This window comes from Staurois parvus, unplaced genomic scaffold (assembly GCF_062004578.1).
Source record: "Staurois parvus isolate SC_StPar_1 unplaced genomic scaffold, SC_StPar_1.0 ptg000761l, whole genome shotgun sequence".
In the NCBI taxonomy this organism is placed as follows: domain Eukaryota; kingdom Metazoa; phylum Chordata; class Amphibia; order Anura; family Ranidae; genus Staurois; species Staurois parvus.
In genome coordinates this window covers 1,309,474-1,326,766 of record NW_028318557.1, presented here as the reverse complement: position 1 = coordinate 1,326,766, position 17,293 = coordinate 1,309,474, and the positions used below count along the sequence as shown (strand labels likewise).

Here is a 17,293-nt window from a genome sequence, read left to right as displayed (position 1 = left end):
GGGATCAGGAAGGAATTTTTTCCCCACCAGGTGCAAATTGGATCCTGGTTTGCTGGGTTTTTTACCTTCCTCTGGATCAACTGTGGGATCTTTTTTCTATGGTTGAACTGGATGGACTTTTGTTTGTTTTTTTTTTCAGCCAGACTAACTATGTAGACTTTAGGAGGGCCGGACTGTGGACATTGGGATTAGCAAATGTGCCAGAATCAGTGGGAATAAACAATATGCCATCTTTGGTGTCAGTGAGGGGAATTGTGCCCCATCATTGGTGTTATTGGGTTCCATTGTTTGTGTCATTGGACAGAACTCTGCCCCATCACTGGTGTCATTTGGAGGAATTGCGCCCCTTCAGTGCTGTCAGTGGGGGGGAATTAAGCCCCATTGTTGGTGTCAGTGGATGAAATAGTGCTCCATGGGCCAGATAAAAGCAAGCAAAGGGCTGCATCTGGCCCCCGGGCCACTGTTTGGAGACCACTGCCCTATAACATCTCTAAAATATGCTTCTTAACCAACAACACCACAAAGCTACTCATTTACTTTTATTATCTCTTACCTCTACTATTGGAACTCTCGCTTTGTTGACCAAACTGTACATAGGCTATCTTTCCTTCAGTCAATCATGAATGCTGCTGCCAGATTCAACCACCTTACCAACCGCTCGTCTGCCAATCCCTCCATTGGCTTCTGCTTACCCAAGCATACTGTACTTTGTACTAGTAAGTATGTTAAATACACTTTTCAATAAAATATGCTTGTTTATTGCAGCTAAAAGGAAGAGACTGGAAGCAGCAAGTACACAGAAGAGACCCAAAAATTCTGTAGACTCTGAAGACATACAGCAAAGTGATGGAGGTGTGGAAAGAGAAGAGACGGATGCACAGGCTAGAGATGTGGAGAGTCAAGAGCTGGATGCACCGACTAGAGGGGAGGAGAGAGAAGAGACGGATGCACAGGCTAGCGGGAAGGAGAGAGAGGAGACGGATGCACAGGCTAGCGGGGAAGAGAGAGAGGAGACGGATGCACAGGCTAGAGGGGAGGAGAGAGAGGAGACGGATGCACAGGCTAGAGGGGAGGAGAGGGAAGAGACTGATGCACAGGCTAGAGGGGAGGAGAGAGAAGAGACGGATGCACAGGCTAGAGGGGAGGAGAGAGAGGAGACGGATGCACAGGCTAGAGGGGAGGAGAGAGAGGAGACGGATGCACAGGCTAGCGGGGAGGAGAGAGAAGAGACGGATGCACAGGCTAGAAATGCAGACAGAGAAGAGATTAATGTAGAGGTGGAGTCCAATGAGGATAGAAACGTACCACTGAGCCAACATATGTCAAATGACCTTTCTTTTCCAAGTACTTCCCAGGCACACTTTAATATAAATGAGTCATACTTTTCCAAATTATATGAGAGCCAATGTAAAATTGCCAGTTCGATTGAAAGTGGAGTCAGTGAATTTCGTAATTTTGTAGAGCAGTTTCAAACATTGTTTAAGCAGTTCTTGGAGATCTGTCAGTCTTTGAACCATGGTATTTGTAACAATCTTACAAATGGACATGGGCAGAATACATCACCAGAAGTGCACCAAAGACAAGATGCCACTCCAGATCCATTACCACTATCACAGCTTAATTCTCATTTTCCAGCACTTACACATGACAGTGCTAACAATGAACAAGGTGCTGACACTAATATTGAAACACCTTCACCAGAAAACACTCTGCCCAGTGTTGCAAAAGTGCCAGGCAGTAAACGTCGCTCTTCGATGCGTGTCAAAAAAAAATACCGATAAATACCCATGGTAATTTGATGATTTAGCCCCGTTCACACTGAATCCGACAGTGAAATTGTGCACCTTCACTTGAAGTCACACGATTTCAAAGCCTCATGTTAGTGTGATTTCAGGTGCCACTTGCCTGACATTTGTGCGACTACATGCACAGATGTCTATGCAAGTTGCACCTGAAATCGGAAAAATAGTGCAGAACTCTTTTTTTCAAATCAGTGCAGTACCGCAAAGTTGGAGTCGAACTGATCTGAACTGTTCCATTGCCAACAATAGGGTGCGATTTGGAACTGGAAGTGTGGACTAGGGCTCACATTTTAATGTTTTCTTTAATTTATAAAACAAAAGTTAAAATTTAACTGTAAAGTAAATTTTCTGGTTTAGGTTGATTAATTACGTTTTTTATTTTTGTAAGTTATGCGTCCATTGTGAATATCACTTTGAATAGTCTGTTAAGGTCACAGTCTGCTTTGGCAAGGCCAAAGCAAAAGACAAAAATGTAATTTTTTGAAACTTAAAAGTCCTTAGATGAGGTGGCTGCAATTCTTTTATTAACCCTGAAGGTTTCTTTTTTCCTTTTAGGGCCCTTTCACACAAATGTTCATTCTGGACCCTTCTCAGTTTTTCAGACTGTTTGACTGAACCACAGTGAATGTCTTTAGGCAGATGGATGTAATACGGCTGGTTTACATCCTCTTACATTAGAGTCTGTTTATGTCTGCAGAAAAAAAATGGTTTTGTTGTGTTTTTTGTTGTTTTTTGTTTTTTTTTGTGGGCATAAATGGGTGTACACACATGACTTTAATTTTTTTTAAATGGATGCAAAAATGGAGGTAAACTGATAAACACTGAATCTGTATCCATCATTTTTTCTTGGTTCAATATTTCTGAACTTGTCTGCACCCAGTAATCCTAACAAAAACACACTACCTGTCCCTTCATATCTACGCTTTTTCTCTAAACTGTATCAATGGGAGCTGCCATGGTTGTCACTCAGGCTTGACTTCAAGCATCACTTCCTTCCATCATTTTATTTATGAGGGTGAGCAAATTAGTTGTCTACATAATGAAGACAACTGTGTGCTTTCAGTTCATATGACATGACATGGCATTTTTGGCAAGATCAACAGGTATTTTCTGCACTTGCAAAAATGTTTCTGAGCCTGAAAAATGAAAAGAAAAAAAAAACTAATGTAGCCATCACAGCTAAGGACTGGTGAGCTGCAATACATTGCATTTTTACTTTTGAGTTTACTTATTGCAATTCTGTTGCAGATCAACACCTATTGAATAACAAGTGGCTTTATCCACTGGCTGTCTCACATTTTAACTGTATTTGTTACCTGAACTGCCAGTTCATACTGTATCTAACTTTGAAATTGTGCAACTTGATTTGAAGCCGCATGTCAGTGTGACATGGCTGACATCTGTGCGATTTCATTCACAGGTGTCTATGCAAGTTGCACCTGAAATTGCAAACCATAGCGCAAGAACCTTTTTTTTAAATCGTCGCGGCACCGCAAAGTGCAGGAACCTTTTTTTTAAATCGACGCGGCACCGCAAAGTGCTGGAACCTTTTTTTAAATCGATGCGGCACTGCAAAGTGCAGGAACCTTTTTTTTAAATTGATGCGGCACCGCAAAGTCAGAGTCGCACTGATTCGAACGGTTCCATTGTGGACAATAGGGTGCGACTTGTGCGATTTGACTGTTTCAAATGGTATGACAAGTCGCACCGATGTGAACCAGGGCTAATACCACTTTTAGGTCTTTACATGCTTATTGTTACTATATACTAGAAAAAGGAAGGATATAATCTGCAAAGTCTTGAAATGTAGTACAGGTGGAGCTATCTTACTATATAGATTATGCAGATGTCTATAAATCAGTTTTCTTAAGGACATATGTAGTCATTTAATGTTTAAAGATCATGAGTTGTTTTACTCTTTGCAATTTACCTGGATAGCCAGTGATTTATTTTCAATTATTGCCTCTTGGGGAGTCTGGAAGGAATTTTTCCCCACTGTAGCAAATTGGATCATGCTTCATTGGGGTTTTTTTTTTTTTTTTTGCTTTCCTCTGGATCAACTATAGGTATAGGATTATGAATGTGGAGGTTTTCGAATCTTACGCTCTCTCTCTCGTTCTCGTTCTCTCTCGTTCTCGTTCTCTCTCGTTCTCGTTCTCTCTCGTTCTCGTTCTCTCTCGTTCTCGTTCTCTCTCGTTCTCTCCGCTCTCGTTCTCTCTCGTTCTCTCCGCTCTCGTTCTCTCTCTCCGCTCCCGTTCTCTCTCTCCGCTCCCGTTCTCTCTCTCCGCTCCCGTTCTCTCTCTCCGCTCCCGTTCTCTCTCTCCTCTCCCGCTCGCTCTCTCCTCTCCCGCTCGCTCTCTCCTCTCCCGCTCGCTCTCTGCTCTCCCGCTCGCTCTCTGCTCTCCCGCTCGCTCTCTGCTCTCCCGCTCGCTCTCTGCTCTCCCGCTCGCTCTCTGCTCTCCCGCTCGCTCTCTGCTCTCCCGCTCGCTCTCTCCTCTCTCGCTCGCTCTCTCGTTCTCTCGCTCGAACTGGATGGGCTTATGTCTTCTTTTTTTTTTTTTGTTCCCCCAACCAGACTACTTACATTTTTTTTCAAAAATACATATTATTCAAATTATTTACAAACATGCATGTTACCTTCAAACATTTCCTAATCATACAGAGCCATCTATTTCTTCATTATTGGCCTCAAAACGTGAGTAATCCTTTGCTTTTCCATCAAAGGCATCAAGAGGTGTTCTTCACCTGTTGCCTTAGAGTCTGCAGTTTCTGAAAAGAAATTATAATGGTTTGGGGTACGCTGTTTTTAGATAGTTGTTTTTTATGTTTTAAATTGATGTTTTTTATATGGAGCAATCTTTGTTTTACAAATACAGACCTTGTTGATCTCTAATGTATACATTATCGAAGGTGTAGAGAAAGTTGTATGCTGCCTCTGCTATTCAGAGTTCATTATTATGAACACATTTATTTTTCACCAGTGCTTTGGTTCTTTGAAAAATTGTCAGTACAATATTCTAGATTTATAAATGTTGAATGGGGAACTAGCAGAGTAGAATAGCTACTGAGATGGTAACCTGCAATATCGTCCCATGTAGATAGACAAAGAATTTTTAGTGTCCTAATGACTTCAGTGTAAAAAGGTATCCCAGTGACTTCAGTGCAAAATGGCGTCCCATAGACTACAGTGCAAGGTGGAGTCCTGTATACTTCAATGCAAAATGGCATCCCATTAACTTCAATGCAAAAACACCAGCCACATTAATTAATTTTTTTTTTTTTTAATTTTAAAAATTGTCCATTTTCGGCATCCTGACGAGATGGCGTTCTGTCCGGCAGATCTGGAGCTGGTGATAGCACCTGCGATATCTGTCTCACTGAAAGGCTATTTTAAATAAGGCTTAACTATTTTTGGAATGTTGTAAGTACAATAATTTGGCTTATTAAAGTTGTTTTCCTTTGGTAATACACGATTGGTGTGAATTTCTTTTCTCTTTCTATGTAAGTATGGAGAGGAATATATATTATAATCCTGGCTACCATTCTTATCATGGGTAATTATTGGAGGAACCTCCCAGTCTTAACAATTTGGAGTCTATATAAAGTGGAAAAAAGGCTGTGTTCGGATAACCCTGATTTCTGGAATTTATCCATCAAGGCTCATTAAAGGATATGTTCTGGTGAGTGCACACCTAAGAGGGGGTGTATGAAAAGAACAGCATGTGGTTTATTTATTTCTGCACTGGGAGACACAAAGGATTCACATTGTGGAAGATTTTTTTGGAATTTATTATTAATTACACTGGACTTATATTTTACAGTGTTTTGTGGGCACTATTATATCATATATAATTTGTTTTTATGTCACATATAATTTGTCACTTAATATTTGTGTAAATGAGTTTGCACATAGAGACCATCAAAAGGAATTAATGTGACATATATATATATAATGCGCAGCTAATTATCACCAATATTAGGAGTGGTATTTTTTTTGGAATAAGTTTTACATGGTAATTAAAGTGGCAGATGATTGGATATAATATTGAATATTTAAAAGCATCAGTTGGCGTGGTTTAGTGATTAACATGCTTTTAAGAATCACTCTATAAAATAATTATTAGAAGGTCAGCTGAAATGCAAGCAATGATTTTTTTTTTTTTTCCGTATTTTGAGAACATTTTTCATTTTATACAATCATGGTTTTCGTTTCCGCCTTTCTTCTTCCGGGTCGTTCTTTCATTTCCAATCTTGCGTGGTCTTGGTCACTTGAACTGTTTCGTAGGAATACTATACTAATTACATGAAAATTGTTCATTCTGTTATCAAATGAGAAACATTTTCAAGGGTGTATGTGCGACCTTTGAAGATGGAGGACGCTTAATCTAGAGTAGGGGTGTCAAACTGGCAGCCCTCCAGCTGTTGCGAAACTACAAGTCCCATCATGCCTCTACCTTTTAGGAGTCATGTTTGGCATTGTCAATCCTGCAATGCCTCTTGGGACTTTTAGTTTGGCAACAGCTGAGAGGCTGCCAGTTTGACACCCATAATTCTGAGGCTCCAGTTCCCGCCCGCTCTCCAAGACTCCCACACAGCACTCAGAAGCACGGGAGCCAGCTGCCTATATTCCCAAGGACACCAGGCATCTCATGGGGAAAATTGGAAGACAGAAACATACCTCCCCGCTGCCCCACGAGTCATGGTCTCCTCCGAAGTTAGATTGATTCATGTTTAGGCCCGCATCCCCGACCTCATGTATGCAGGCGGAGCCATTATTTACATTAAAATGAATATGATAACATTATCACTATAAAATGACCCAGGCCACACACAATATGAGTTTAGACAGAATACAACTACCCTACTTATATGAGCAGGTCTCTTTAAATTTAGATTGTTTTGTGTTTTTCTGTACTTTTTTCTCTTTTAAGTAGATCATTAAATTTAACAAAGTCAGGTTTATCTTTGTGGCTCTAGCCTAATTTTGCTTTCCTCAATCAGGGCCTTAAGGTCAGATAGTTGTAATTTTTCATCAGTTATTAAACGCATAAGCTCTACTCCATGATTTATACATATTTGTTTCCACTTCTCCAGAAATCTATCAGTCTGTAGGTGGGTTGCTGGTATTATCCTCTCCCTCAGGCCCCTAGGGATAATCTTTTGGTCCACATAGGATTCCAGGGAGAGAATATCCCATTTCCTATTCAGTGACCTTATTGTTAGTTTCCTATGTTCTCTAAAGAGGACCTTAATAGTGTCACTCTCAGGTTGATCTTGTTCACAGGTATTCTGGCTAAAGGTCGCCCTAATCTGCTCAATGTCTTCACCTAATGTAAATGCCATTGAAACCAAACCACCTTTACTAAAAATGGATGTATAGTATACTTTACCCAACCTATCACCACTTGTGAATAGAGGATCTTTATAAATTTAATAATTATGTCCTACTTAAAAAATGAGAAAGATCCAAAGGGGATCAAAGCAACCTAATCGAATATTAAATTAAGAAAATCAAAGGTATATTTTATTATTACCTCTCCCGAAATAGGGAGCCAAGAAACTGGTTGCTATGGTCATCATGGACTCACCTTATTAATTATGGTGGAGTCCTCAAAACCAAAGACATAGCAATGAATACTAGGGGGTCAGGAGATCCCCTCAAGGATAGAAGTTTAACCTCCCTAGCGATCTAAATATGTCAGTATTTCTGTGCTCAAAGCGGTACATTTTTTTTTTGCATGAAAATGTTGTTTTTTATTGTAGGCCTGTAATTCTTAGGAATAACTCACTGAAATCTGTCTGAACAAGAGTCTAGTAAACATCCCCGGTATGATATAAAATTTGAAACACGAAATTAGATTATTTTTTATGATTAAATTATAATTTATAATATATTTACATCAATAATGTAATCAAACCAAAAACACTGAAATTTGAAATAGAGCGCCAAGTTCGCACACCACTGAGCAAAGTCGCAAAATTGTTTAGTGTCTGATGACGAATTTCCCCACAAATCATCACTCAATTCTGCAAGTGGTTCTGATTTACTATCGCTGTTCTCTAGCTGGTCTAAAATCGCTTTTGACCTAAAGGGATGCTTTTTGGACACCATGGACATTTCTCAGTTTCCAGGCAAAGAGTGGTAAAAATGCAGGCAGGGCACAGGACAAAGCACTCAGTATAACATTACTGTATCAAAATATTTCACATACATTTTGTCCTATGAGATTTTAGTGTATTGACTTTTAAAAACCTTTTAATTCCCCCCCCCGGTTCCGTCTCCCGTGCATCCCGACGCTCTCAGGGAACGGAAGACGGATGCTGGCATCGGCCGGAGGAGATGGCCGGGGACGCTGCAGGGGGGACATCGCGGGAGCGAAGGACAAGGTAAGTGCTGGAGGGAATCCCTGAGCAATGCTGCAGGGTAATTCCGAGTGTAGCTCGGGGTTACAGCTTTTGGTACTGAAAGTTAACACCGAGCTACAAGCGGGAATACTGCCAGGAGGGTAAAAGAGAACCAGCAGCAGTGTAAATAAAACCAACAGCTTTATTAACCACTTCCAGACCGGACAATTTTACCCCCTTCCTGACCAGGGCAATTTTCAGCTTTCAGCGCTATCACACTTTGAATGACAATTGCGCGGTCATGCAACACTGTACCCAAATGAATTTTTTAACATTTTTTTTGAGACAGATAAAGCTTTATTTTGGTGGTATTTATTCACCGCTGGGATTTTTATTTTTTTTGCTATGTAAATGAAAAAGTCCAAAAATTTTGAAAAAAAGTGTTTTTTTTTTTTATAAACGTTTGCAAATAAATATTTCATCATAAATCTTGGCCAAAATGTATTCCGTTATCTTTTTAGTAAAAAAAAAATCCAAATTAGTTTAACAAAAAATTATTTTTAAACACTTTTTTTTAATTTTTTTTATTTATATTTTTTATTTATTTTTTATTTTTTTTACATACTGTCACCCTAGCAATACAGTGTCACCATGGTGACAAAAGCAATCATTTCCCTTTCTGTCTGCATTCTTGCACTCATTGAGAAGTACTGAGTGAGCTGTGATTGGTCACAGCTTGTTACATGGTACAAGGCTGTTGTGAATAGCCTTGTACCATGTGACCTCTGTGATCATTCACAGATTTCACACGTAGTGAGCAATGATGTCACAAGTGACATCTTGCTTACTACTTTGCATGTGATCACTGATTGGCCAATCAGTGATCACATGATCGGGACCTTGTATAGAGGTCCCGTCCGATCGGTGTTTCACTGTGTCCGGAGGACACAGCTGGCACAGGATCGCGGTGCTGCGCGCTCCCAGGGAGCGCGCACAAGCAGGGAGGCCGTTTATAAACGGCCACCCGACCCTGCAGTGCCACCGTCCGGCCGTTTATATGCAACGGCCGGTCGGGAAGTGGTTAAGTTTCACAAAATGGTAACAGACCTATTAGGCCAAAAAGAATATGATAATGATATCACTATATTACACAATCTTTTGCTGACCTTCAATGTAAAAGATCTTTTGTCTTTTGCTGACCTTCAATGTAAATATCCTATTCCTAAAAGACTTTTCTATTCATATCTTAAAATTAAAAATGTTTTTCTACTAGAGCCTCATCTTTATCTCTTGATAAGCCCATTACTTTGGAACTTTTTTGTGTTTAGAGGTCCTTATGAACTGCATCTGATTTCTGCAAGATTTTACATGAAGTTGCATCCATATTTGAAGATAGTCATTCTTGAGCAAATAAGCACATATTTTAAACCAAACTATCACCATTCCACAATGGATTAAGATTTGGGAAGTCACTTCCAAGTTGTCCCGGTGTGGCGCAGAGAGAGAGACTGCCTAGAAAATTCTTATGTTTTGGCATAAAACTCCTGATCTTTTACATGCCTGCAATCCAGAGGTTTCCAGAAACTGGAGATGTCATAACACTATAGGTACCCATTTCCATATTTTCTTCGAATGTCCTCTTATCAAACCTTTTTGGGTCTATGTTCAGTGTTTTTTGCAAAGTTTATTGAATTTGGTGCTTCCTTTAGATCCTATGTATTACCTGTTGAATTTACCCTATCCGGGTATTGCTAAACCTGCCAGGAGATTTATGTCCTTTGTATTAGCAGCCAAATGAGCTATACCATCCTGCTGGCTCTCAGTCTCTCCCCCCCACACATATTCACAACTCCTGTCAATCATAGCTGAGATCAACAGGATGGAATATCTTACAGCGATGGTGGAAGGTTCAGTGCTCAGATTCTCTAAAATATGGGATGAGTCAGAATTTTGCTGAACATTTCGCCAGACATTTAGCAGGCCACCTCTTATGTCCTTTATATCCTGATTATTTGTTGATGGAACTTTTTAACTTTTGAGGTCCATGGTATACCATTTTGTTTTTTCTTGTTTGATTGATCTGTTACTTGGCTAATAACTTACACCTATGCGTTCCTATATGTTTTTACTTGGCTGTTGTTGTAGTAAGGCGATGCACGCTTCTTACTTCCAGAGCTTACTTTATTTGATTGCGGTAATTCTCCATTGTTATACTGAGGGTATTGATGACACTGTAAAGCCTTTTAACGTTCTGCGTACAACCCATTTGGTACATTTATTTGGAAAATCCTACTAAAGAAGCAATACAAATACCCCTCAACTGGCCCCTTTTTGGTAGTATTGTGTGAGCTCTGGGCACATATTTTAGTTGAAGCGCTCTAAACCCTTTACAGACAGTTATATGTCTGCATTCTTACCCCTTGCATCAATTTACTAAATACAGTTTTTTGGGGGGTTTTTTTTTTGCAAGAACCAGGGCTGGATTTAAAGTAGTCCAGACTGTGCCTATGGGCAGCAAATACCGGTTTTCCTATCATAAGTAGAAATGGTCATCTTGTACAAACATAAGCACAACATTCTAAACCACAATAGGATCAGTAACAAGTAGATGTTCTGTATGATTTTAGGAGAGGGGTGTTTGGGTGCGAAATCAGGTAGGTAACCTGATTATATTCTCTTTCTGGCCTTCAACAATCCCTGTGCTACTCTGGAAACCCACCAGCAAAATGGCTGTCCACTTACTTAGCTTGCAGGCAATGAATTTGATTTGGATAGTCAATACAGGGGCAGAGGTGCAAAAGCATTGGGGAGCATTTATAAAATAAACATAATATGGTAATGTTAAAAGAGCCTTCTTTTTTTTATATTCTCTTTATTGTAAGGATGTGTATTTTCACTGACACATGAGGATAGATCTTGTCTATTATGAATAAGGCCTATGAAGCAAAAAATAAAACAATATTGCAATTACAACCTCAACTGTACCTTTTTTGATTTTCATTGAGATATTCTGCATTTAGAGGTGTGTGTGTGTGTGTGTTTTGGGACTTATTTTTGCTTTTAATATCACAGGCAAATGTTGTTCCTAGTTCTTTCATCACCATTGCATTGACTTTGAGGGGCTGTAACGTGCAGACATCTGATGAAGTCAGGTTAAAAAAAGTCTTCACAGCATCACAGAGTGCTCCATAAAGGTCAGTGCTGTGCTGCATACTGAAGACGTTTGTTTCGATGGATAAGAGAAACGTGAGTGTGCAGAAAGTGCTAGCACCTCAGTTAAGAACACTAGTGATCAGGATGTGTTTAATTCCTTCTTTTCTTGGACAGCAGGGTCACCCTTGTACATATTGGGTCCACAGATCAGGTAACCGTGTGAGTATGGTTATTTTAGGATTTGTAACAATGTTGGTATTGGACTTATTAGCAAATGGTAATTTTCTTTCCCTGCGTTCTGAGAGCTGTCATCACATATCCAGGCCTTTTTAAACACGACATCATTTACATTCTGTATATCTGCATGTATAACTGCCAGTCAGAAGTAAGAATAAGCAAGGAATCTGCTTCACATACTTGATTGAAAAATAGCCTATCACCATAGACCCTTAATCAAAAAAGAGGGTTTGACAGATCCATACCCATCTGCGGGAATGCAAAACCCACTTAAACAGCACCAATCCTTGACTTCTGAACAAAATCAAAAGCATCTCAAACTTATATCAAACTGATGCCATTTACACAGGCTCTGAATATGCCGACTTCAAAAAGCAATAAAGGATTAGTTAACTGGAGATCACAAAATGTTAAAATGTATGTAATGTGTTGCTACAGACGACAGCTTCAAACAAGAAAGGCATTTGAGGTCCCTCAGCATTTCTCAACCAGGTTACTAGCGGTTTCTTGAGCAAGAAACAATTTTTGTTTCCCACTGACACCAATGGTCTTTTTAGCCATCTTTTCTAAAGTTGAAAAAACGTATTCTTTATTGCAGCTTAGGTATGGGTCATTGCAAAATACATGGTCCAAAGCATAAAAAGCAGAACAGATTGTGTGACATTACAATGGATGTCTAGGGACCAGCATACAACAACATATACAAATGTCCAGTCTGACATAATGTATCTTTCAGAGGGAGATCCATATAACAATGCCCTCTAGCTGCACACTATCACCGCTGACAGGGCTTCCGCCTTCACCCAATCTGCCTTCTGGGTTTGTGGGTTCCAGCCTTCTGACTGACCAAGCCATGAAGATGTCACCCTCGTGCATGCATGCTGGAGCCCTGGGCACAGCACAGAGCACTGAAGGAGCAGAACAGGTAGGCCGTTCATTCAAAGTACATGCACCAGTGACATCACCGGCTGCTGCTCATTTGAATCCTAAATGTGCACAGTTTAGGGAACGTTTCTTTTTCCTACAGGTAAGCTTTGTTGTAAATGTACCTGTAGGTAAAAATAACAAAAATGAGTTTGCTACCACTTTGTTTTACCTACAGGTAAGCCTTTAAAGACTTTGCTCTGAGCTAGGGTCACCCACAAGTGGCTGGAGTTTGTAGCCAATGATCCTAGATTTTATTATTTTTAGATGGGCTTATTCTAGGGTAGGATGGAATTTATTTCCTGAATACAGGAGTTGACTGTTGAGGGCATAGCTTGCACCCAGCTTCAGGCTATACATTTTTTTTTTTTTTTTTGCAGTAAATATAATGTTATGCAAGAACATTTTGGTAAATGTTTTCAAGTCAAATGTATTCAGTCTGATAAGTCTGTGCCCGAGTTTCCAAATGGTCAGTCCGCCCCTGACTGTACCCATAGGAAATTTTTATCATTTTTATGTGACAGAGCTTTATTTTGGTGGTTTTTGGTTTAAGAAAAAATAAACCCAGAGGTCATTGAATACCACTAAATTTTGAAAAAAAACGTTTTTTCTTAGTTTTTGTTATAACATTTTGTAAATAAGTGATTTTTCTCCTTCACTGATGTGCGCTAATGAGGCTGCACTGATGGACACTGATAGGTGGCACTGATGGGCACTGGTAGGTGGCATTGACAGGCATCACCGATGGGCACTGAAAGGCAGCACTCATATATGGCACTGATAAGTGGCACTGACTGGCACTGTTAGGCGGCACTGACAGGCACTGATATGTGGCACTGATGCACACTGATTGGCAGCACTGATAGGTGGCACTGGCACTGATGGGTGGCACTGACTGGCACTGATGGGTGACACTGAAAGGCAGCTCAGATGGGCACTGATATGTGGCACTGATGGGCACTAAAATGTGGCATGGATGAGCACTGAGAGCTGGCACTGATGGACACTGACAGGTGGCACTGCTGGGGCTACACAGATCATCAGGGCACACTGAGTGCCCTGATGATCTGTGTACATGTCTCCTCCGAGGAATGCCGATTACCGGCTCGCCTCACAAGCTGTCAGCATGACAGCTTGTGGGGAGAGAAATGCTGATAACCGGCATTTCCGTTTTACATGTGATCAGCTGTGATTGGACACAGCTAATCACATGACCGAACCGACATCTTCGGCTCTTTCCATGGATCAGTGATCCGCTGTGTCCGAGGGAGACAGCGCACCGCCGATTGCCGCATTCCGGGAGCCGAGCATGGGAGGACGTCATATGACGTCCTCCCAGAACGAGAGAACCACCTTGCGTCCGTCATATTACTATATGGCGGGCGGGACATGGTTAATACAAGAGAGGATTTTGCTCGCTTTAGAAACCGCAGCTTGGCATTGCATGCCATTATTAAGCTTTTGATCTACCAGAACCCCCAGATCCTCCTCCACCATTGATCCCCCCAGTATGTATGATGCATGCATATTCTTAGCCCCCAAGTGCATAACCTTACATTTATCAACATTAAACCTCATTTGCCACATAGTTGCCCAATTAAACAGAGCATTGAGGTCGGCTTGTAAGTTGGAGACATCCTGTAAGGACGTTATTCCACTGCACAGCTTGGTGTCATCTGTAAAGACTGAAATGGAATTTGTAATTCAAGACCCTATATTTATAAATATATTAAATGTAAGGGTCCCAACACTGAACCTTGGAGTACACCACTGACAACCCCAGACCGATCAGAGTATGAATAATTAACCACTACTGTCTAAATGCGTTCTTTTAGCCAGTTTTCTACCCATTTACATACGGATTTTTCCAAGCCTGTAGACTTTACCTTACACATTAGCCGTGTGTGGGAAACTGTGTCAAACGCTTTTGCAAAATCCAAGTATACCACGTCCACCGCCACCCCTCTGTCCAAGGTTTTGCTCACCTCCTCATAAAAAGAAATCAGATTTGTTTGACAACTTCTGTCTTTCATGAATCCATGCTGTCTGTTGCTTATATTTTTTATCCAGCAAGAACTCATCTATGTGGCCCTTTAACTTCTATAGTTGGGAATATACTGGAGAGCTTAATAAACTATCAGGTCTGTAATTACTTGGTAAATATTGGCACCACATTGGCCTTATGCCAATCCAGTGGTACTATGCCAGTCATTAAAGAGTCCCTAAAAATTAGAAACAATGGCTTTGAAATGACAGAGCTCAATTCTTTAAGGACCCGTGGGTGTATGCCATTCAGTCCAGATGCTTTATTCACCTTTATTCTGTCTAAATATTTCTGGATCATATCAAATGTGGATCATCTGGAGCTGTGTCAATACCATGCCCATTACGGACAAGAGCTCCCCATGCCCCTTTGTATACACAGAGCTGAAGAAGGCATTACATAAATTTCTCTTCTTTGTCCCCAGTCACCCACTCTAGATTATTTTGTAAAGGGCCTACATGCTTGGACCGGACCTTTTTACTATTAATATATTTGCAAAAGATAGCACGACAAACCCCAAAAATTCTTCAATCTGTCATTCGTGCTCAATTTTTGCGGCCTTTATTTCCTTTTTGTATATTCTGTTATATTCTTTGTGATGTTTAAACGATGATAGCGTTCCTTTATTTTTATATTTAATAAAAGCTCTTTGCTTATTATCTATAGCCTTTTTAACTTTGGCCGTAAGCCACATGGGTTTGATTTTTAGCCTTTTAAACTTGTTGCCCATGGGAATATATTTTGCAGTGTGTTCACATACAGTCTTTTTGAAGAATTCCCAGTTCTGTGTTGTGTTCATCAATGCCAATATTCCCTCCCAGTCATTGAAAACTACAAGCTGATAGCCGCTAAGGTTGTCGGAACTTGCAGTTCATTCATTCATAGAAGTCCGTGAATGAATGATGTGACCGTGTGGGCAGAGCCCTGCATGGCCACGCTGTTTTTAAAATTTGATAGTACGGGGGGGACATCTCCCTGTTCTTCTGTTAGTGGGAGGGGGGAGGCAAGTGGTGGCTGCAGCACTGGGAACATGTTACATGTTCCCAAAGGTGAACTTATCCTTTAAGAGAACTAATTTCTTTGCCTTGCAAAAAACATTTTTCTCAAAGCATGCCCACCTCTAACCCCCAGGGCCATTGATATTTTTTTGGGAACCACAGTGAGTGTTCCTATATTGACCTTTACGGTTTCCAGTGCAGTGCGTACATTTTCTTATAGTGGAGAATAGGAACAAATTTGAAAGGAAAGTAAACTATCAGCTTAAGTGTTTTCAAGTATGGGGGCTCTGCTCTTCTTCTGTAATTTAATTCTTATGTGTTAATTTCTTTAAGGATAATAATAAAACTCAACTTAAATTTACTTCTATGTTCCTCAATGAACCTTCTTAGAAGTGGATGATTTCAGTGTTGGCACTACCACTTTCCGCCTGCTTTCTGGTATGCAGTGTATATGAATATTTCAAACCATGCATTCCAGGTAAAGATACTTCTGGTAATCAGAAATACACTGAAATATTTGCACAGATTTCTAACCAGAGTAGAGGATGTTTATAGTTCTTTTATGCTTTAGTAAACCCCACTTCATACCAAGAGGGGCAAATTTAGCCTTTCCTTTGTAGAGGGATATTGACCCCGATACATACAAAATTAAAGGGACTTTTTTAATCAGAGTATAGCATCAAGTCCATTAAACTCCTGGGATATTGATCTAGCCAGTTAAATACCAGAGGGGGTTGTTAATCAGTTTCAGCTGCTTTGGTGTTAGTGAAATTAACAACATGTGCACTAGATGGGCAACAATGATACAACTCTCAAAACAGGAATGGTTTTACAGGTGGAGGCCACTGACCTTTTTTTTCCCTACTCATCTTTTCTGACTGTTTTCCACTAGTTATGCCTTTGGCTACGGTCAATGTCACTACTGGTAGCATGAGGCGATATCTGCACCCTACAGCGTGTGCACAGGAAGTCCAACTCCTCCAGGACGGCACATCAATATGTGCCATTGCCAGAAGGTTTGCTGTGTCTCCCAGCGCAGTCTCAAGAGCATGCAGGAGATTCCAGGAGACAGGCAGTTACTCTAGGAGAGCTGGACAGTGCCGTAGAAGGTTCTTAACCCATCAGCAGTACCGGTATCTATGCCAATGTGCAAGGAAGAACAGGATGAGTACTGCCAGAGCCCTACAAAATTACCTCTAGCAGGCCACTGGTGTGAATGTCTCTGACCAATCAGAAACAAACTTCATGACGATGTCCTCTAGTAGGCCCTGTGCTCGCTGCCCGGCACCATAGAGTTCAATTGGCATTTGCCATTGAACACCAGAATTGGCAGGTCTGCCACTGGAGCCCTGTACTTTTCACGGATGAGAGTAGGTTCACTCTGATCACATGTGAAAGGGTCTGGAGAAGCCATGGAGAACATTATGCTGCCTGTAACATTGTTCAGCATGACCGTTTTGGTGGTGGGTCAGTGATGGGCTGGAGAGGCATATCCATGGAGAGACGCACAGACCTCTACAGGCTGGACAATGGCACACTGACTGTCATTAGGTATTGGGATGAAATCCTTGGACCCATTGTCAGAGCCTACGCTGGTGCAGTGGGTCCTGGGTTCCCCCTGGTACATGACAATGACCGGCCTCATGTGGTGAGAATATACAGGCAGTTCCTGGAGGATGAAGAAACTGATACGATTGAATGGCCCCCACGCTCACCTGACCTAAATCCAATAGAACACCTCTGGGATGTCGTCTCATCAGGAACATTCCCTGACATTGTCAAGCAAGCAT

General features: G+C 40.9%; 1 protein-coding gene across 1 annotated transcript in view; it reads left to right on the top strand.

The window, feature by feature from the left end:
• PHF11 (PHD finger protein 11) overlaps positions 1 to 5,268 on the top strand; it is a gene marked incomplete at its 5' end in the record, with an annotated part of 75,037 nt that extends 69,769 nt beyond the window's left edge. The window contains one exon of the mRNA XM_089654377.1: positions 766 to 5,268. Within this exon, the coding sequence (XP_089510503.1) occupies positions 766 to 1,781 (1,016 nt within the window). The remainder of the gene's footprint in view (positions 1 to 765) is intronic.
• Positions 5,269 to 17,293: the final 12,025 nt, after the last annotated feature.